Genomic DNA, 22,266 nt, shown 5'->3' with positions numbered 1-22,266 from the left:
ATGGATGTGGATGGATGACCTGAAACTAAACGGATATGGATATGGATGAACAAAAATTAAATGAATATGGATATGGATACGGCATCACCCGCTCCATATCCGATCCGTTGTCATCCGTGTATGTAATGTGTATGCTGTGAATGTAAGCGAATGTTGAAGTGAAGCTTTAAGTTAGGAGGTTAGGACTTATGAGTGCTCTAAACTACTCATATTTTTCCATTTTTCATTCTTTTTACGCAGCCAATAGAAAATTCAGGGAATCGTATGAAAACTAAAATAGAGAAAACCTGAAATACGAAGACTGCGAAACCCCCAAATTCCCTACATCAAACAATCGAAAACCTAGCCTTTTTCCTTTCTTTCATCATTAATATCCCTGAATCAAATCAATACTACAAAACTAGGGTTTCACTTTTCAATCCGAATCTGTTTCCATTTCCATTTATTAATTAAATTAATTAATGTCTCTCCCAGCGCTAGAGTGCAAGTACATCACCGAAGATTGCATTCGTGAATGGAAGAATGGAAGTACCACCTTTAAACCACCGTCACCTGCACCTCTTATTCGATATCTCTATGAACTTTGTTGGAACATCGTAAGTATATTTATATATTTATATATGTATGTATAGATTCGGTTGATGTGATTGATTATGTTATTAATATTGATACTATGTGTTTATGAATATTAGGTTAGAGGTGAGTTACCGATTCAGAAGTTTAAATTAGCATTGGAGCTGGTTGAGTACTCTGATAAGTTTTCTGATGAAGAAGTGGCTTCAAATTTATCTGATATTGTTTCTCAAATGGCTCAAGATGTAAGTGCTATTTTTCTTTCTTGTTTTTTTAGTATGATTATAAGCTATTTGAAGGAAGTAATAGTGTACTTAAAATTATTGGGGCATTTTTGTGTTTTAAAGTGACAATTGATAAAGAACTTAGACTTTAATTGTGTAGGAGATGGAATTCACTAATTTTTCTTTAAGAACTTAACTTTGAACCAGATTTTGTCTATGAGTCTATTCAATATGGGTAGATGTTCATTGCTTGAAGTTGCTGGTGGATCTGTTCGGCTGATCCAGGCCATAAGAATATGTAATTGTTTTTGCACATAAGTGCTTATAACGGGTTCTCTTAGTATTGGTATGATAGTGCTTTCTTTTCTTTTGCAGCTTACAATGCCGGGAGAATATCGTGCTCGTCTCATTAAAATGGTTAGTATTTGTGTAGCTTCATTGCTTGGTTTAATAAATGCATGTCTGTCATTTGAGTTGCCATGTGGCTAATCATCTTATTACCTAAGCATGCTTTTGGTGATGTTCCGTGATGTAATTTACCTTCATCATATATATGAGATTCAATACTCAACACTTCTTCACAGTTTGATATGATAATGCTTTGTGTTATATTCTTCTGTCTCCGAGACTATTAACTTCACTCACCTTCATTGCGATTTACGTATTTGACATGGTAGCCTTAGTCTTTAAGATAAGGACAGGTGTATGACAACGAGTACATATGTTTTTATACATGCAAACAGAGTGATATTGCAGTGTATGTGCACATTAAGTAGTAAGGTTTCTCACATATAGTTAGATTGATGCAGCTTATGATTTACTTCCTAAGTTTAGAGACTTCCATTTCCTGAATGTAATATGTGTCTTATAGGTTAAATCTTAAGTTTTTTTCACCATAGCTCTTAGGAAACCTCCATTAAAGAGCCACACGTGAATATGAGGGTTGATGATTAGATGTAGATTATTATCATTGCTACTTGAGGCATGCTTTGAGAACACTAACATTCGTAATTTTAAGCAATTTTGAATCCATAGCATCATGTGAGGATATTAGAATACTGCTTCCAATGTCTTATCATTGTTTTATTGTTGTGTAAGGATATCATGCGTTAACTTTTTAGGTGCTGTAGTTTTGAGCTTGGGATAGTTGTTGTTATAGTTCATTCGCAATATAAACCTTTTTACTTTTCCATTTGGTTTAGAGCTTTATATCCTTCAAAGAGTTGATTACCATCAAGGGTTGGTTATAGTCTGTATATAGCAATATTTTTTTATTATTTAAGTTCATGTTTTGAACCTTTTGTTTTTATAACATGCAAATTTTTTAGGTGCGTGCACAAACATAAGTTAGGACTACTATATGTGATCAGACAGATGGGCTTGTTGTTACACACGTGGGCCATGACTCACATCTAGAGTGTATGTCATGAGACCGCGTGGTGTTAATGCATGATTTCTTTTCTCTTCTCTATCGGTTATTGAAGAAACTAGGTGTACCCCAACCTTACTTTTTACTTGTGCATCTGCAATGCTTCCATCCCTATATGCGAAGCATGCAAATGCAAACAAAGTTGCTACATCAATAGTAATAGTTGTACATGAGTATAGGAATATAAAATTTTCAAATTTTAATGAATATGGGTATTGAAGCTTAATAACGATATAGAGAAATAGCAAACTGTATGGCTCATCTAATAAAATAGATGTAATAAAATGTCTTCCTGGATATCAGTATTGATACTAACGTAAGTGTTCATCGCGGATGGTGTTTTCTTCCTTTTGTTCTCCCTGGTATTAAATGTTAGTGACATGTCATCACTAAGATGGTTTTGTGCTTTTTAGGCGAAGTGGATGGTGGAGCATTCTGTGGTCCCCTTGAGGCTTTTTCATGAACGGTGTGAGGTAATGTATATTTTTCTTATATACGAGTTCAAAGTTACTTGAGACATGATCAGTCAAAGTTCACGAAACACTAAATAAACTACCTGATTGGGAGCTTGCAGGAAGAATTTCTGTGGGATTCAGAGATGATTAAGATAAAAGCTACTGATTTGAAGTCTAAAGAGGTAGGTTTGAAACTGTACTATTATCTTATTACTCTTCTATTATTGCATCTTATTAAATTCTAGTTTGAAATGATGAATTGCGCACAATGTAAGCCATTTCTGCTGATGAACATGTTCTTGTTTACAGGTCAGGGTTAACACTCGTCTTCTTTATCAACAAACCAAATTCAATCTTCTTCGAGAAGAAAGCGAAGGCTATGCCAAGCTGGTATCATTCTTTCATTTTTATGAGAAGTTTAGTCTTAACTTACTCTGTTATCATTCTGTGATTGTCATCTATCCTCTGTATGTGATTATTACTTTTTGTGTTGATTGTGATTGTTAAGGATCCGGAAGGGTTTTGATAAAGTTCCCTTCTTTGACATTATACCAAGACTGATATTTGATTAATGGATTCTAAGTTCTATATCACTTAATGTCGATGTTACACATAAAACTTTAAAATTCATTATAAATATCTTTCAAACGCATAAAACATCAGAATGAATGCATCTGAGGCTATTTGGCTTCATCATTTAACAGTCGAAGGCACCCCTTATTATATTTACGTTTTGTTGTAATTTGGACCTATGTTACCACTGTAAAGAATCAAATAACATGATACAATACAGAACAATATGATAATTGGACATATATTTCTGTAAACATTTCTTTGCGGTGAACATCGGGGTTGCTTATTTGTTTGTAAAGAAATACTACCAGTGAAAAGAACACCTAAACTGGAGAAGTTGGAAATATTAAAGACACCTGAAGTGAGAAACATGGTCTACATAATTTAGACCTGCAATGCTGATTAATACCAATCTGTTGCTTAAAACATCAACTATTTAAAGAAGAAAAAGTTACGCGACAGTTTTACGGAAAAGAAAAATGTGAAGATTTAAATGAGTTAATGGACAATCAGACTTAATTTAGTTTATAAGCTTCATACTTATTTTTCTGTATTTTTAAGGAATAGAACGGAAAAACCAATCAACAATAAGGATTGGATATGATAGAATAGTCAATTAATATGGTAAAGTTGCATTTTATTATTATTAATAAATAATAATGAAGCGAACAGATATTAATATATTATCAGCTTCACCCGCTCGTTCTTATGGTCTGTGGCATTGAATATGCTTGAATCGTGTGGTGAAGTAGTCTATGGTTTAGTCGGCTTGCTCATTTGCAATATGTTTTGTTGATGCTTCCAATGTATTTCTTTATTGGTGTTTTTTTTTCATTAGTTGCTGTAAATTTGTTTTTTTTTTCATTAGTTTATGTCAATTTTTAGGTTACACTTCTTTGTCAAGGTTCAGAAGATGGTTCTCAAAGCACATCAGCTGCAACAGTTGGCATAATCAAGGTTTAAACATGAAGTTATTACATCAATATAATTTTGTTTCCTAATTGTCTATTGTCTATAACTTTTATATTTTGGTTTTTTGTTTTTTGTTTTATTTTGAATCTTACTGATTGATTCATGCAGTCATTAATTGGACACTTCAATTTGGATCCAAACCGTGTTTTTGACATTGTGAGTTATCCATATGCCTCGTTATGATCAATATTCTTTATTCATTCTTACCATATAAATAATTCACAGGTATATGTTGATTTACATTGTGGCTTCAGGTATTAGAGTGTTTCGAACTTCAGCCTGATAACAGTGCCTTCTTGAACCTGATCCCTATTTTCCCCAAGGTGTGCATCATCTGGTCGTAGTGTGATAACTATGAATGCTTACATGATTATATGCGTGTGCACAGAGGGTTTATCTGAAATGCTATTTGTATATTTGTATACTTTATAAAAGGGTTGACTAATTGACTAATTTCTTCCGTGTGTTTCTTGCAGTCCAATGCTTCACAAATCCTCGGGTTTAAGTTTCAGTATTATCAGCGTATGGAAGTAAATAATGTTGTACCTTTTGGGCTTTATCAGCTAACAGCGTTACTGGTCAAGAAAGACTTTATAGATCTTGATAGCATGTGAGTATTATAGACACATTCGTTGAGTTTGTAATTCTTTATTATTGACACATTCACTGAATTTATCGATCTTGCAGATATGCACATCTACTTCCGAATGACGATGAAGCGTTTGAGCATTATAATGTTTTTTCAGCCAAGCGACTTGATGAGGTAAATCAAGTTGCTTTTGTACTTGATTGGTTATGGGGTATTCCATTTTTGTTCTTGTATCCATAACTAGGTGCTTCATATATCTATTATGCAGTCTATAATCTATAATAAGGCAAGCTATATACTCGTTAAGAGATACTAATGTCTTACCATCTTCATATAATCATAAAAACTCTTTTGTTCTCTTTTTTTTATCCAGGCTAATAAGATTGGAAAAATAAACCTTGCTGCAACGGGGAAGGATCTAATGGATGATGAAAAACAAGGAGATGTGACTATAGATCTTTTTGCTGCTGTAGATTTGGAATGTGAAGCAGTTACAGAACGCTCTTCAGAGCTTGAAAGTAGTCAAACTTTGGGCTTGCTAATTGGTTTTCTTCATGTGGACGACTGGTAAGTTTACTTTTTGATATACTTTGACCAATTTTGACCGACTTCTACCGATTTTTAGCGTATTTCCGAGTAACCCTGAGTTTTAGCCGAGCTTGACCGAGTTTGACAGAGTATTTCAGAGTAATCCCAGTTTTGACCGAGTTTGACCGAGGTGGACTGATTAATTGAACCGAGTGCTCGACCTATCTTAAAACCTAGAACTCGGCGAGTACTTGTCAAGTTTTACCGAGTCAACCCTTATCAATCTTGTACCCCATTTTCTTTTGTATATTTTGGTTTCCAGGTGACTATAGTTAAATGTATTTCACAGGTATCATGCCAATATTCTATTCCGTCGTCTCTTGCCACTCAATCCGGTTGAGCATATTCGGATTTGCGATGGACTGTTTAGGTAAATTTGAAGTATATAATTATAATTAACATTATATGACCTGGCATTGTTTACTTCCATTTTTTGTTTGTTCAGAGGTCCTAAGTTTATACTTTGAAAATGTTCCTTATTTACAGGCTAATCGAGAAAACAATTTCTTCTGCTTATGAACTTGTCCGACAACCACAACTTCAAACTGCAGAAGGAGGTTCGGATTTTATGGAAACCGAAAGTAACCCTACAAAAAGATCATTCATTGATCTCCCTAAAGAGCTATTTGAAATGCTTACTACTGCTGGACCCTATCTTCACCGTGATACATTACTACTGCAGAAGGTAAACCAACTCATTTTATATATTTAATCTAATATCTAATATATAATATTAAAATGCCCAGTCGTATATTATCATCAAGGTTGCGAAACTCGCTACGGGGAGTACTCCGTCGGGACTTTGGAGGGAGTAATCGACAACTTGGGCATTAATCGGATTTGACTTTTAATACATTTAAATAATAACAAATTTCAAAGTTATATGTGTAAATATAGGAGAAAACCATAAACTTAAACTTAAGTTTCAACATAATTGTCTAAAATCATAAACATAATCATTCATTTGTTTAAAAAACTCTAAAATTCTAGCTTGAATTTTTATTAAATTGTTGACCAACTTTGACCGATAAATCCGATTCATTAACGGACATTGACCGATTAATTATATGAAATTTTGGAAAAACTGACCAGTCTGTTCCTAAAAAGGAGTAATCGGGTTTTATTACAACAGTGATTATATAAAACGGTTTTTTTCGTTGTCCTTAGGTATGCAGAGTGTTAAGAGGTTATTACCATTCTGCCCTAAAGAATGTCAATTCTGGTGCTGGTTCTAATTTGGAGGCTGGAAATAAAACTCCCCGCCTCCATTTGAAGGAAGCTAGGTTAAACCTTGAGGAAGCTCTTGGTGCATGTTTACTTCCTTCACTACAGTTGATACCTGCAAATCCAGCTGTTGGACAGGAGATATGGGCCGTCCTGAGTCTCCTGCCATATGAGGTTAGCATTTCATTGGAGCATTCTTATTCTTATTAGAGGTTAGAAGGTCGGGTCAGTTGTGAAACGGGTTGCGTTTTGTATTAACAGAGGTGTTAAAATGTTCTGTCATGTATTGTTTCATTATGAAGCGTATTTATAACGAGATAATACATTATGTTAGGAAGGTAATAAACCTACTTCTAATCTACAATCTATGCTTTAGCTATTACTGCCATACAATAACAGCTATATATGTAATTCTTTTCAACCCGTTGACATGTTCAAACTTTTCTATTCATCACTATATATGTATAACATAGAACAAGTGCAATACTTATGATTAGCAAAAGTATAATGTCTTTTCGAATGAAAGGATTCAAGATTTTTGATATATATAATTTTGAACCTCTTCGAGCTTCTGTTCCTTGTGTTAGTTTAACGTTAACCTCGTTTTTTTTTGTTTTGCATGTATGAGATAAAACACACCTCTAATCGACTCGTTCACAACTAGATCGGCCAAAATTTACTCTAATTCTATATAGATACTTGTGAATCTTATATCTGATGGGATACTTGATTTGATAATTGTCACGCAATTAGGCAAGATATCGTTTATACGGTGAATGGGAAAGGGATGATGATTGCAGCCCCATGGTTCTATCTGCAAAGCAGACCGCAAAGTTGGACACCAGAAGGATCTTAAAACGGCTTGCTAAAGAAAACCTAAAGCAGCTGGGAAGGATGGTTGCAAAATTAGCTCATGCAAATCCAATGACTGTTCTTCGTACAATTGTCCACCAGGTACGTTGTAATTTCTTTGTATCATCATCGTTCACTTTGATTGTCTTTTGGTCGTATATTATCTTAATTTGATTTTGTAGACATATAGTTGGTAACATTTTATTTGTAACTTAAATTTACAGATAGAGGCATACAGGGATATGATTGCTCCAGTTGTTGATGCATTTAAATATTTAACACAGGTGTGTATTGTTTTTTGTTCTTTTTTTGCATTAAATATCTTCTTTTGGCAGATCTGTTGTGTATACGCAGGTCTTTATGATATTTCTATTTCTTGTGCTATCTGATATGGACTTGAATTTTTGTGTTTTTCTCTACAGCTCGAATATGATATTTTGGAGTATGTTGTGATTGAACGGCTGGTTCAAAGTGGTCGTGAGAAGCTAAAAGATGATGGGCTCAACTTATCAGATTGGCTTCAATCCTTGGCATCATTTTGGGGCCATTTGTACGTAACCTGCTCTCTTTAATCCTTTGTCTCACTGCCCTTTTTTTCTAATTTTGCCTATTGACATAAGACAAACATCCTTAGATCTTTATGTGCTACCATCTTGTAGTCTAGCATGCATGATCTTAACTCTTTATCATCAAGACTGCAAAATAGATTGTTGTAGTATATTGTGTTTCTTTGTTTGTACTTTGTGACTAAGTGATTGACAGCTGCCTTTTGAATAGGTTTTCCTGCTTAGCTTAATAGTAGTCATTTTTTTACATTTAGAAGTCCTTTAGTTGTGGTGTAAATTATTTACCTTTATAAAGTGTCCATGTGTTTAGAGTTCATGGCAATCTTTACCGGACGGGATTGTGGATTTACTCAGGAGCCTAGTTAAAACGCTACACACTTCAAGTCTCTTGGTGATGGCATTTGGGATATGAGCTTATAAGTCAACATTTCGTGGGGTTTATTTTTATTGGCGATTCTAAATAACGCTAAAACCTTGTTGCGTATCTGTTCATAGTCTTCTTTTCAAAAGACGGAACCATAAATCTGTCTTGGTTGATGCTATGGACATAAATATTTGCAAAGATTGGATATTATTGTTGGAAAGATTGGATAAATTCGTTGTTATGGGTATGCTACTCTATTGGCTATAGCTGGGAATACTAAGACCATTTCTAGCGGTGTAGGGTGTTGTGGGATTTTAGTGTGACATAAAAGAGTTGTGGAAGGTTGCGGGTGATGTGACAAAATATGATTGGTAGTTGAGTGAAAAGAAGATAATATTAATTTAAAAAACAAGGACCAATCAAAAACTACCAATTTCTGTTGTTGTAACCGTGGTTATACGCCCAATGCCCCAAGAATGTTGTCCCACAACGCCCCTTCTGGGAGTTGTTTCCTTGCCATGTCACACGAAGAGGTTACTAGAATGAGCTGTAGGAAGCAATCTAATTCAAGTTTGTAGCTTATGGTAGTACTGGTGTAGGGGATTGTATTTTTGGATATAGGCGAAGAATGTTTTATCGAGTCAGGACAGATGAGACGTATATGTTGTCTTGATGACATGAACGTCTTGTTTCTCTATCTTGCATTATCTTGGATGGTATGTTTGAGGGGTCAGAAAAGCTACATTTGAGTGGTAGTCTTCACCGAGTATGAAGACACTTGGGGTTTGACTTTCATGCTAACTGGTCAATTTCTAGAAGCTTAGGCTCATTGTGAAGACCGATAGTATCGTTAAATGGGTCTCCAATCTGTTTGCAAATGTTCACTAGCTGGGTCTAAGTTGATTCTTCATTGTTCTCTTCTTGTTTGGAGTTTCAATATTAAGATAAATTCCAATTCTGAAAAAATCCAACGATGAGCATTATGCTGTTTTTGTGGTTATATGCAGTCTACTTGTACTAATATGAGAAATTCAGAATGGTGGTTTTTTGGTTAGCTTTTTCCAGAGTTTGGTTTATGGGGGCCTTTAAAATAATTCAATTACGGTGAATATGTTACTTAGCAACGCATGACATTGATATTCCAAAAGCATTCCTTCTGCAGAAGAGGCTAGATGATTTTGAATGTTAAAACTATTTTTTTAATATTCATATATTGAATCTCTTGACGATTTGATGCTGCACAATTATACAATAAATGGGGTATCTTGTGAGAATCTTGGCGTGTATCTGTAGATTGTTCACGTGCATGTAATTCTTACATGTCATAATCCGGTAGTCACACCTCAGGTACTTGGTGGTATTGATCCTCACTCTACTATCATGAGAGTCTTACTTTACTTCTAGAAGGTGTTGTAGTTATATTTATGTTCTTTTTCTCCTTAAGTAGATTGCGATGTTGCACTATCGTGTAGATTGTTGCAAAATGTTTCTTTTTTATTGCTGTGTAAAGATACAAGTCAACATTATTGAAAGTTATTCTTGAAGCTATCTTTGGGCTTGGTTTAATAGGTATTGATATATCTAGTGTTATAATGACTTTTGAGTGAAAAGTATCTATGTGTGGAGACTTCATTGTGATTGATCCCTGCAAATATTATGCCTTGGATATGAAATATCTTACATGACCATTACTCATTTCCTGTTTAAATCAAGTGAGCTATCAACCTACACTATGTGCTTATTCAATCTTTTATGTTGCATTTTCTCGACTGTTTGGGACAATATTTATTTTATTATGAATTTCTGCAAGCATTTTCTTAGAGTTTAATTCCTACTAAATGAAAATGTAATCTCATAAGCTATCACAAGAACTTTTTGTGGCTTGTAGTTGTTCGGAATGATCAGCTCTGAGTCTCTGATGCATGCACCTTTTTTATTAGTTCCCTTTACATTTCGTACTGTTAGTTCTGGTGGTGTGCATTAAAGGAGACATTTATTGTTGATGTAGCGTGAAATCCTCCATTAATATGCTCACAATAATTTACATGCACTGTGTTTCTCCTCGAATGGCAAAACAGAACTGTTTTTAATGTAATTACACTCGTCTATCTTTGATAATAACAGATCTCACTGACCAAAACTCATCTGGTTCCAAAGATAGTTTGGTCTTTCTCATTTTGGCGGCTAAGTGGTTGGCTAACTCCACGGATCCCATGAAATCATTTCATAGAAGTTTCATTGAGAATAAGAATGAGGCCAATATGATGAAGATTTTTTGCTTTGTTTATGTCTGTTTACTTTTTGTCTTACTGTATTCATATTGGTACAATTCAGACTAGATATACAAACTTCAGACTTATACTTCTTCTTGCACTTAATTTGATGTGGCTGTTTTGTTTTACTTTGCAGGTGTAAGAAATACCCTTCAATGGAACTTAGGGGCCTATTCCAGTATCTGGTAAATCAGTTGAAGAAAGGGAGTGGGATCGAGCTTGTTCTTCTGCAGGTACAATCAAATCCAAAACGATGCTTTTTATTGGTTTATGAGCTCTGTTGACATATATGACCAATGCTGATGTCATGATGTTTTAATCACAACTGGTGCAGGAACTTATCCAGCAAATGGCTAATGTTCAGTACACAGAGAACATGACTGAAGAGCAGTTGGATGCTATGGCAGGAAGTGAGACTTTACGCTATCATGCTACTTCTTTTGGTGCCAGAAACAATAAGGTACACCCTTGATCACCAAGTAGTTGTTAACACTATCTGTTATGTGAATGATGATACTATGTATTTTTCTGCACTTGCCCCTTTCTTTATTGTTTGTTTGTGATATGTTATACTTTGGAAACCTATTTATCAGTTGGCAATACTTTGGTTTGCTTGGTTTGGTCATACGTATATAACTTTGAAAATGGACGAGTGTTTGTGAAGCTTTTGAAATCAGTGTCAGCCAATAAATAAACACATGATATATGTTTTGTGACCATGATAATTAATATATATATTTTTTTTTCATTTAAGATTGTGAAGAACAGTTTTGTACCACTCACATGTCTAATTTGATTCTTTTACATTGTTGTTTGGTTTGAAAAATTGAAGATAGAATTTTTTGCAGGCATTAATCAAATCCACTAACAGACTACGAGATTCATTGCTTCCAAAGGATGAACCGAAATTGGCAATTCCACTTCTGCTACTTATTGCTCAACATCGTTCTGTGTAAGTCTATATTGTTATACGCAACTGTTCACCTGAGTTGGAAATTACCAGTCAGAGTATGACAAGTGGACCAACGATGTCTTTTGCTTGCTTTGTTAGTTTTTCAAACCATTTCTTCTGGAGTTTAAGACATCACTGAAAACATTTTCGTTTTCTCTTAAATTTGTTCATTTATCATGTTTCCCTGGTCTACTTGCTTTATCTTTTGTTCAACAAAAGCGAACGAAAGAGGGCAAGTTATGGAGTTCATGTTTGATTTGTATTCGGCTATTTTCTAGAGTCTTATACTCTTACGTTTACACTAAAGGTGGCAAAACAGTGAGGTTCAAGTATGGACCGAATCCAGTTGATTCAAAAGTTCTTCATATGTTGTTTTTGTATATATATGTTTTCCACAATGATCTAGTGTATTAAAATATTATGAATTGAGGCTTTATGCATAAAAAAAACACTTACAGAGACTTCCAATCTCTTTTTGGTTAAGCTAGTTATTTTTTAACCATTGGAGATCAAATATAACTCACAGCCACGTAATATCTTACTCTATTCTAGATATGATTTTTTTAAGAACAGAAATATTCAGTCAGGTAATCATATAAGTCTCTATTTTTCAGGGTTGTGATCGAGGCCGACTCTCCTCACATTAAGATGGTGTGTGAACAGCTGGATAGATGTCACGGATCCCTTCTGCAATACGTTGAATTTTTATCCGGTGCAATGACATCATTAACCTCATATGCTCAACTGGTTCCCGATCTTCATGATCTTATACACTTATACCACCTTGAACCCGAGGTCCTACTTTTCCTTTCTCGATAGTTATATACTGTGCATTAATTGTTAGTTTGTTACGCAGTTGCCAAAATCACTTGTATCCCCTTAATGTCTGAATTCTTGTTAACTATACAATGTTCATAATTTGTTATGTAGGTTGCATTCTTGATTTATCGCCCAGTGATGAGGCTATTCAGATGTCAGACTACATCAAGTACATCTGATGTTTGTTGGCCGTTGGATTGTGATGAAACATCAGGAAAGGAGAGTGACCAGACAGATATATCTGGAAAACTTATACTTGATCTTGGTCCTCAACGCAAACCTTTGATGTAATATTCCTGATACTTTCGTTTTCTTAGATTTTTAGTATATCTATCTTCGCGGTTTTAATAAACCCCAATTACTCCCGATTAATCCCCGGTTACTCCTTTCTAAGAATAGACCGATCTGATTTTCCAAATTCGTTTGATCATTTGTTCAACGTGGGTAATGGGTCAAAATCAGATTTGTTGGTCAAAGTCAAAATTGGTCAAACATTGTAATTGTAATATGAAATTAAACTAGAATTTAAAGTTTGTTAAAACATGAACGGTTATGTTTGTGTTTTTAGACAATTATATAAAGTTCGTATTTATGTTTATGGTTTTCTTCTATATTTACATGCATAAATATAATTTTAAAAATTTATTTACTTGGTCTATAACAAGTCCAATCTGATTAACATTTCAAAAATTTTTGGCAGGTGGTCAGATCTTCTTGATACTGTTAGAACAGTGTTGCCATCAAAAGCTTGGAACAGCCTTTCTCCTGATCTGTACACTACCTTTTGGGGTCTAACACTCTATGATCTTTACGTTCCTAGAAATCGTTACGAGTCCGAAATCTCAAAACAACACGCAGCTCTTAAAGCTTTAGAAGAGCTTTCTGATAATTCCAATTCAGCAATCACTAAACGTAAAAAAGACAAAGAAAGAATACAGGAATCTTTAGATAGGTTAACTAGTGAACTCAAAAAACATGAACAAAACGTGGCATCTGTACGTAGACGATTGGCTCGTGAAAAAGATAAATGGTTAAGTTCTTGCCCTGATACATTGAAGATTAATATGGAGTTTCTTCAGCGTTGTATATTTCCAAGATGCACGTTTAGTATGCCCGATGCGGTGTATTGTGCGATGTTTGTTCACACTCTTCACTCACTGGGCACACCGTTTTTTAACACGGTCAACCATATTGATGGTCTGATATGTAAAACATTACAACCGATGATATGCTGTTGTACTGAGTATGAGGTGGGTCGACTCGGTAGATTTCTGTTTGAGACGCTTAAGATGGCCTATTATTGGAAGGTAATTGTGAATATATCTGCAAGTTGGTTAAAACATGGGCAAAATGGGTACAAGAAGTTAAAAAGGATTGAGTTGAGTAGTTAATAATAGGACAACACCACAAGTTTTCAAAATTTCAATTGTGAAAGAATGAACTCATAAACTATTTCAAGAGCAAGAAAATCTGGTCTGACATGATTTATTTTCTCAAAGTGTGTTTCTTAGTTGAAATATATATTGATGAATGGTTTAAAACAGACTTACAATTGTAAAAACCCGAATCAGGAAGTATGCATATTAGTGCATAACTAAGTTAGGCAGCTATGCCTATTGTAATATTGCAAATTCATTCTAATATATAGAACCAAGTTGACCCATTTATAGATGAATGGGCCAAAACTGCCACCTCTAATATACACATTTGCCTAACTACATTTACGATTTTACTCTTATGTACAGAGTGACGAATCTGTATATGAACGTGAATGTGGAAACATGCCTGGATTTGCTGTCTATTACAGATTCCCAAATAGCCAACGAGTCACCTATAGCCAATTCATTAAGGTGAGCCGGAAATTAAAAATATTATTTCAAATTAGGTTATAAAAAATATGATGATTAGGGTTTGGAGACTAATGTATCGATTTACTTCTGGAAGGTACACTGGAAATGGAGTCAAAGGATCACAAGATTGCTCATCCAGTGCTTGGAATCTACGGAGTACATGGAAATTCGAAACGCTCTTATTTTGCTTACAAAAGTTTCGAACGTTTTTCCCGTTACTAGAAAAAGTGGGATCAACCTTGAGAAAAGGGTAAAATTTAGTTGTCTTGTTTCATCTTAGATTAATATTTTCATATGGTCAAGTTTTCAAATGCCCTTACTGATGTTTATATTTTCAGGTTGCTAAGCTTAAGAGTGATGAAAGAGAAGATTTAAAGGTGTTAGCTACTGGTGTTGCTGCAGCCTTGGCTGCCCGAAAGGTGATAATATTACACCAATTTATCTTTCTCTGTTACATTATAACCAACACATTTTCAATTATATTCTATTAATAAATAAAAAAAATAAAAATGGACATGACGGTTTATTTGGGTCAACCAAACTTGATCTGTCCCATTTGACAATACCACAAATGGCCCAGCTTATAGATGTAATATATGCCCGGTATATATATAATATTCAAAGGAGATGATGAAGCACACTGTGATTTATATGATACAGGTTAGATTCATTATCTGATTTGATGTGCATCCGTACTGATATAGTTTCGTGCTATGCAGTCTTCATGGGTTACAGATGAAGAATTCGGAATGGGTTATCTTGAACAGAATCAAAAGACGGCCCCACCAAAATCTGTCAACGTTACTCAACCAAACACTAGTGAACCAAACATTAAAGAGCCTACATCAAGACCAAAACTTTCAGAAACTAAACACGATAAAGCCAAAGGTGGTTCACTAAGTAACGGTACAGATTCTTCTTCATTACAACCTGGACCATCCAGATCATCAGATAGTCAAAAGCAGATAGATGATTCCGGAAACCGAGTTTCCGATGAGAATAATCCAAAAGGTGCTGTACCGAAAAGGTCGGGTCCCGCTGCATCTGTTTCAAAACAACCGAAACAGGATTCGGTTAAAAATGAAAATAAAGTGAAAACTATTGGGAGAACATCATCGTCTACTGCTGGTGAACTGGGTGGGGCCGTTCATGAGCCTTCTATAAAGGGACCCACAGAGTCTGGAGTTTCAAAAATTGCTGAATCTTCTAGAAACAATATAAAAGAGGATTCAACAGAAGCTATGGATGTGCAAAGACGTGTGTCGTCTCGACCCTCACACGATAATACTTCTGTCTCGAAATCTAATGATAAACCAACAAAGAGAACAAGCCCAGCTGAAGAACAAGACCGTTTTATTAAAAGACGTAAAGGTGAACACGATTCAAGAGAAATTGAAACCGAAGTTCGATTTTCAGATAGAGCAATTGAGAAACATTACCCGGTTGAGGAAGAACAAATCAGTAGTGATAAGTTATTACATAAACAGAAAAACGAAAGGTACGATAGAGAGTACCGAGAAAGATTTCATGGTAGTGATGATGTCATCGAAAAGTCAAGAGATAGGTCAATGGAAAGGTACAGCAGAGAAAGATCAGTTGATAAGGCTTCTGAAAAAGGTAAAGATGATAGAAATAAAGGGCGATACAATGAGACTCCAATGGAGAAGTCTCACAACGATGATCGGTTTCGCGGGCAAAGTTTACCACCCCCGCCACCTCTGCCGCCGCATGTCGTTCCCCAATCGTTGAATGCGAATAGAAGAGATGAAGATGGTGATAGAAGAGTTGGAACAGGTAGACATTCACAACGATTGTCTCCGAAACACGATGACAGAGAACGTAGACGCTCTGAGGAGAATATGTTGGTTTCTCAAGAAGATGTTAAACGAAGAAGAGAAGAAGAAATTCGAGACAGAAAAAGAGATGAACGCGAAGGATATGTCACAAAGGTAATTCCTTTATGCATTAATTTGATATTGTTTTTAAAGTAAATTAAACTTCTCGCTCCTAAACACTTGTGCATACAGACACATCTCGTCTCTGAACATACTGAACCTTTAAGCACTTCCTGAAAATGGTCCTTTTACATGCTTTTTGGTCCTTCCAGAGTCTAAATTAATCTGGCAGGGGCAAGGTTGTAAAAGTCGCGAGTCGGGACCTTCGAGGGACGAGTCGGTCAAGTCATGGATGAGTCGGGTGTTGACCACCTTCGAGGGACGAGGCGGTCGATTCGGGTTGGGGACGAGTCGGGCGTTGACCAACTTTGACATTAAGTAATTGATCCAATCAAACATATATATGTATTAAACATAAGTATATCAAACATAAAACATAGTAATTTCAAACATAGGTATATAGCTCAAAATCTAATTTTAAAAAATACTCTATAAATTTGTTGACCTAACATTGACTTTGATTGACTCATATCGACTCAGACCGACTTTGAACCGACTTTCTAGCGTTGACCGACGTTTAAGTCTTTTTTGGGCGACTCGGGTCGGGCTAGGCCCCAGTCGGCCGACTTGGCCGAGGGGCTGGGGTCAAAAGAAGGCTAAAATGATGAACGGCATTTTTCATCATTTTAGCATTCTTTTGTCTTTCTTCACGTCCTTAAGCTTCTTCATATCTATCCAATCTGTGGTTTTTGTAACAGATATTTACATATGCTATATGAAGTTTCACTGATGTTTTGAAACTTGTTGGATTTAGATGGATGACAGGGACCGAGATGTGGAGAGGGAAAAGGGTAATGTTCTAAAAGACGAGCTCGATGTGAATGCCTCCAAAAGGCGTAAACTTAAAAGAGAGCATCTGCCTCTCGAGTCTGGTGAGTACTCACCTGTAACTGCACCACCTCCGCCCCTAAATATAAATATGGCACCATCGTATGACGTTAGAGATCGAGGAGACCGAAAACCAGCTGTTCTTCCACGACCTGTTTACTTGGAAGAACCTAACCGTATGCATGGAAAAGATGTACCCACAAAGATGAACCGACGTGATGCTGATCCGTATCCTTTATATAGGTTTTTACTCTTATTATAAGTTCAAATCAGAGGCAGATAAAGTCATAAAAAATTTTAAAATATGGAAAATTACCAAAATACCCGTGAAAATTACAGTGAATTTTACAGTTCACAGGGGTAATTTGGTAAGTATACATCATGCCTAAATAGTATAGGAGTAATGTATCTTATATATAGTGTTAAACATGATTACAACAAATAAGATTATGTTCACTTGTAATATTCTTAACTTCTATGCCTTAGAATGTACGACAGAGAATGGGAAGACGAAAAACGGCCGAGGGTCGAACCAAAGAGGAGGCATCGGAAGTAGAGTTTGAATGCGCTGCAGGCTGTTTCGAGGATTTACAATATGCCTCCAAATCTATTATCGTTATGGTTTCTGGTGAAAACTATTAGATGTTATACTTGCATTTTATCTTACTGTATAATATTTTGTTTGTGAGCCTTTTCATTTAGACATGTTTTTGATGAAAGAGGTTAGATCTCAAGCATCAATCTTTCGAATTAGATTACAATTCCTACATGAAAGAAATATTCGTTGCATCTTAAATATTTTATACGGAGTAATTGTTATCTTTCAAGAGAACCAGATGGATCTCATATATGATTCTAGCTTGAACTCATTACTTGTAAATATCTTCCCCGACGTATCAACTTAGAGATATATACCACCAACATAATTTTATCACTCTTATTATTGGCTTGTTTAGATTAGAGTACTTGATTTGTTATATGTTTGGTTAATGTGTAATAAACACTGGATTTGACAAATAAATGTTTATTAGGGATGAGATTGATACGGGTACCGAATCGTACCAAAACCGAAGTTGCTCATAATCAAGAACCGAATACCGAACCGAACTTAGAAATGGGTACCGGTACGGGTATTTTCGGTATAGTACCAAATGGAACTGAAACTATATCATTTGATTCTTCTATATATTACATATCGCATATGTATTTGGTTTTAATTTACTTCTGTCAATAGTATATATGATAATAATATATGGTTTGCATATTCAAAGTATCTATGCAGACCATCCATGTACATGTAATCCAAATATGGTTGTCTGAATGTGTAGCCAAATTTCTTAAATCTTTTCCAGTCGTTTATTTCTTCGTTCATTATCTATTCGCAAGTCAAACAGCTCATGATGGTGTTTTATATTCTGCATGTCTTTCAATGCATCTAACGACTAAGGTCCATGGTGGCCTTTCTGCCTTAAGGCTTAAGGCATACAACACAAATCTTTTCGGTGCACACTCATTACAGTAGTGGTCAGGCTGCTGTATATTATGGAGGTACCTCTTCTGGTCCAAAATTTTTAATAACCAGAAGTGGTCCAATTGGGTTTGGGTCAAAACCCGTTAATTTATATGGGTTAGTTTGGATTAAGTCGAAACTCGTTGGTCGAAAATACGATTACAAAAAGGTATCTTTCGTTGCTAATATTATTCTTAAAAAAAAAAAGATATGCTATTTTTTATAAATTAAAAACTGTTAGGACGTATTCGATTTTTCTTTATTAAATATTACATATGTATTTAATTGTAATTGTAATTGTAATTGTAATTGTAATTGTAATTGTAATTGTAATATATGGTTTGATATTCAAAGTATATATGTATGTAGAACATCCATCTACATGTTGTATATAAAATTTTATACGATGAATATAATAAATAATAAAAGCTATTGCTTTGCTTGTAAAAAAAAAAAAAAAATCGGTATTCAAAATCGATTTCCCGTACTGAACCAATAACGATCACGATTGTACCGAAACCGAATTTACCCAAAATCTAGAACCGAAACCGAATCCATTTTTAGGGATTTTTGCTCATCCCTAATGCTTATGATCAGTTTTTTTATTATTAATTGTGGTGTTTGATCTGCTTTGTGAACTGATAAATCCCTAGGCAACCTGGTAGTGTCCCGTAATCCCATGGGTCCTAAGCTAAACTTGCCACTCACCCCACTGTCTACTACACTTGTTCTAATGTATGACGTTTAACAGACGTTAAGTGATGTGTGGCTAAAGGCATTTGTTTAAAAGTTACATAGATACACAGAATTAAAGATCAGTTATATTAACAAGTAGCAATAGCAATGATATCGGCTACCGGACTTTTAGTTGCTCATCATGTCCGTGTTTCTAATGTTAGAATGTTTGGACCGTTTGGTTGTTTGTGCTTGTGTAGTGATCAAACGAGTTTTGACAACATTCTTAACTCGGGTTCCAATGACTTTGCTTTGATCATCCCTTTCGGTGATCTAGCCGACTCGTTTTCCCGTTTTGTGTGGCTTGAAATTATTAGAATCTCAGTTAAGTTTGCCTCTAATGATAGCATTTTAGAGATTGCCGAACTTTTTGGTGATGTTATTGAAGTTGCTTCATCTTCTTCGAACTTAGAGAGTATTGGGTCTTTTTTCGCCTTCGTTAAGTCGAGCAAGGTAAAGCATATTCACGACCTTGTCAATGTGGATTTGGGGGATAAAAAATGCACATGGGTCCAGCGCCGGTCCCGAGAATTTATGGGCCTAGAACAAAGTGGAGAATAAGGCCCTTGAGCCCTAACGAATAATATAAATTATTTAAAAAATGTCATTTCGGCCTTGCTAAATGCTAGTGGACTTTGATTTCTCTTTTTTCTCAGACCTTTTATTGTTGTTTTTGGACCTATTGTGCTTTGTCTTCGATGCTTCAGTAAATGCTAGTGGACTTTGATTTCTCTTTTTTCTGAGACCTTTTATTGTTGTTTTTGGACATATTGTGCTTTGTCTTCGCTGCTTCAGTTGTGTTTTCCTAGTTCCACGATTTCTCAAATCTTCGATTATATCAGTATATATTAAAAAATTCTGAAAATCGTGGGCCCTGATCGGTCAACCACTTTGCTCCCCCTCCGGGCCTTCCCCTTTGATAAATGCTAGTGGACTTTGATTTCTCTTTTTTCTGAGACCTTTTATTGTTGTTTTTGGACATATTGTGCTTTGTCTTCGCTGCTTCAGTTGTGTTTTCCTAGTTCCACGATTTCTCAAATCTTCGATTATATCAGTATATATTAAAAAATTCTGAAAATCGTGGGCCCTGATCGGTCAACCACTTTGCTCCCCCTTTGATTTAAATGCTGAGCCCATATGATTTGGGCTTTATTCCCTAGCTCGGGTTTTTGAATACAGACCGTTTGACTTAAATGCCAAGCCCACATAATTTGGGCTTTTTCCAGAATTTGTAGTTCCGAAGAGTTATCGTTCATTATACGATGTGATGTTTCCACTTGGATCATAGGCGCACGTTAGTAGACTGACAAGAAAATAAGTCCAAATAGCATTTAAATATTTTCCTCCACTTTTACTTTCACCCCATGTGGGACTAGTGATTTCTTTTGTTTTTCCTCTTAACAATATTTTAGTTTAGTCTTAGTTTCCACTTGTTTTTACCCTGGGAACATATCAGCGTATCTTTGGATTTCCTTTTTCAACTGAATTTTATTCCAAAGATGTGATCTTAGATGTAGGATTCGTGATTCAAATTTGTTGGTTGGGTTAATGAATATTTGATTAAGACAGAATAAAGACAGTTATAGTTTCTACACATGCACTATCTAGTTCCTGATTAGCGCCAAGTTTATTGTAATTTTGTTATTGAAAATTATACATGTATGTCAATGGAAAAGGGTCCCTCTTTCATTGTGGCAGTGTATGAATGTATGATTCTAACTTCTTTGTCATGAGTTTGAACGTGTTCGATGAAATTTTGTGCCAACTAATGTATAGGGTCTGAACAAGTTCTATCAATATTTGGTTGAACTCAAACTCAGTACATGTGTACGAAATAAAAACTCTCGAATCGCTTAGGATCAAACAAAATGTTTTCAACTCGTACTACCTCAGTTCAGTACAGGTTTACGAAAAAAATATTGACCACTTTTGAAAACCTCGGTAACGAGTTCAAACTCGGGAACGCCTGGTGTATTTTTACAATATTTTTAAAAAGTGTGTTTTGTTATAACAATGACATGACTCTGTTCAATGTTTTATGGTATTTCAGATTTCAATGACAATGTGCATATGCGAATAATTAGCCAAAAACATATTATTGAATGATAGCTAGGAGACTAATTTCATAATAGGTAAAGATAAAATGCATTTGTTGGGTTAAAGATAAAACACTAAAGATTATATGTTGATTGATAGCGTGATATCAAAAGTTTGGGGCCCTTGGTTTTGCTTATGGCCATTTCAACAAATTCATTCCAAATTCAGAAAACAAGTCCACCTTTTTTTTGCGCCGGTTTCGAGTCTATGAGATTGTAATATTGTATGCTTTTGCAAGATTTCATATGTAACTTCTTAATTTCCTGATTTTGAGATATGAGAAGTAACAAGAGTTTCGTGTTTTGTAGGACGTGTTCATGTTCGTTGATAATTTGGTCTAAGTACAATATTTATACATCTAAAATTGCACTAAAGGAGGGAAAAGCAGGGGATGAACCTGGATCACAAGTAAAATGATGATTCTGATTATACTGTATTGAGGGGGACGGGTTATGTAATGGTCAAAACAGGCTCGGTTGAAATAGGTTATTTTTTGTATGGTTCAGTAAGTCAGGTCAGGTTAGATTGACCCAACAACAATCTGTCTAGTTTTCTAGACAAATAGGTGGATGTATGTCAATAAGATTGGTATGAGTGATTAATTTGTATCCGTTAAGCTCTTACAAGTACTTTTTTACTTTATTTGAATCTATAAGGTTTTACGAATTGGTTTTACATTCGTTTGTACCTTTATATGTGTTCACAGATTGGGCAGCAAAAACTAGCATTTGGATTGAAATTTCAATGCTAAAGGAGTTGTTTATTGTTATGAAAAAGATTTTGAATTTCTACCGTATGGTGAAAGACGTGTGATAGAGTTTAAGATGATTGAAGGTGA

The 22,266-nt window shown here is 35.1% G+C and overlaps 1 protein-coding gene across 1 annotated transcript; it reads left to right on the top strand.

The window, feature by feature from the left end:
- The first annotated feature begins 231 nt into the window (after positions 1-231).
- Positions 232-17,989, top strand: LOC139857910 (THO complex subunit 2). Its single transcript, XM_071846762.1, has 30 exons — positions 232-596; positions 693-818; positions 1,173-1,214; positions 2,640-2,699; positions 2,801-2,863; positions 2,991-3,071; positions 4,140-4,211; positions 4,335-4,382; positions 4,481-4,549; positions 4,703-4,836; positions 4,914-4,989; positions 5,189-5,382; positions 5,693-5,773; positions 5,890-6,088; positions 6,571-6,801; positions 7,381-7,581; positions 7,704-7,763; positions 7,902-8,029; positions 10,819-10,915; positions 11,017-11,142; positions 11,531-11,634; positions 12,249-12,429; positions 12,565-12,740; positions 13,154-13,760; positions 14,199-14,303; positions 14,398-14,553; positions 14,642-14,722; positions 15,023-16,252; positions 17,013-17,314; positions 17,573-17,989. Exons 1-30 carry the CDS (start codon positions 462-464, stop codon positions 17,640-17,642), a joined length of 5,235 nt encoding a protein of 1,744 aa, XP_071702863.1. The 5' UTR covers positions 232-461; the 3' UTR covers positions 17,643-17,989.
- Positions 17,990-22,266: the final 4,277 nt, after the last annotated feature.

The sequence above is a fragment of the Rutidosis leptorrhynchoides genome, chromosome 7 (assembly GCF_046630445.1).
Source record: "Rutidosis leptorrhynchoides isolate AG116_Rl617_1_P2 chromosome 7, CSIRO_AGI_Rlap_v1, whole genome shotgun sequence".
NCBI lineage: Eukaryota > Viridiplantae > Streptophyta > Magnoliopsida > Asterales > Asteraceae > Rutidosis > Rutidosis leptorrhynchoides.
Note: the sequence above shows the minus strand (reverse complement) of the source record. Positions and strands in the feature narration are given on the sequence as shown.

Bases quoted from the DNA above. Each gene is read 5' to 3' on its own strand.
- LOC139857910 (XM_071846762.1), top strand. From the start codon at position 462: ATGTCTCTCCCAGCGCTAGAGTGCAAGTACATCACCGAAGATTGCATT. The intron at 2,864-2,990 runs GTAGGTTTGAAA...TCTTGTTTACAG, and splicing joins CTGATTTGAAGTCTAAAGAG to GTCAGGGTTAACACTCGTCT. The intron at 11,143-11,530 runs GTACACCCTTGA...AATTTTTTGCAG, and splicing joins TTGGTGCCAGAAACAATAAG to GCATTAATCAAATCCACTAA.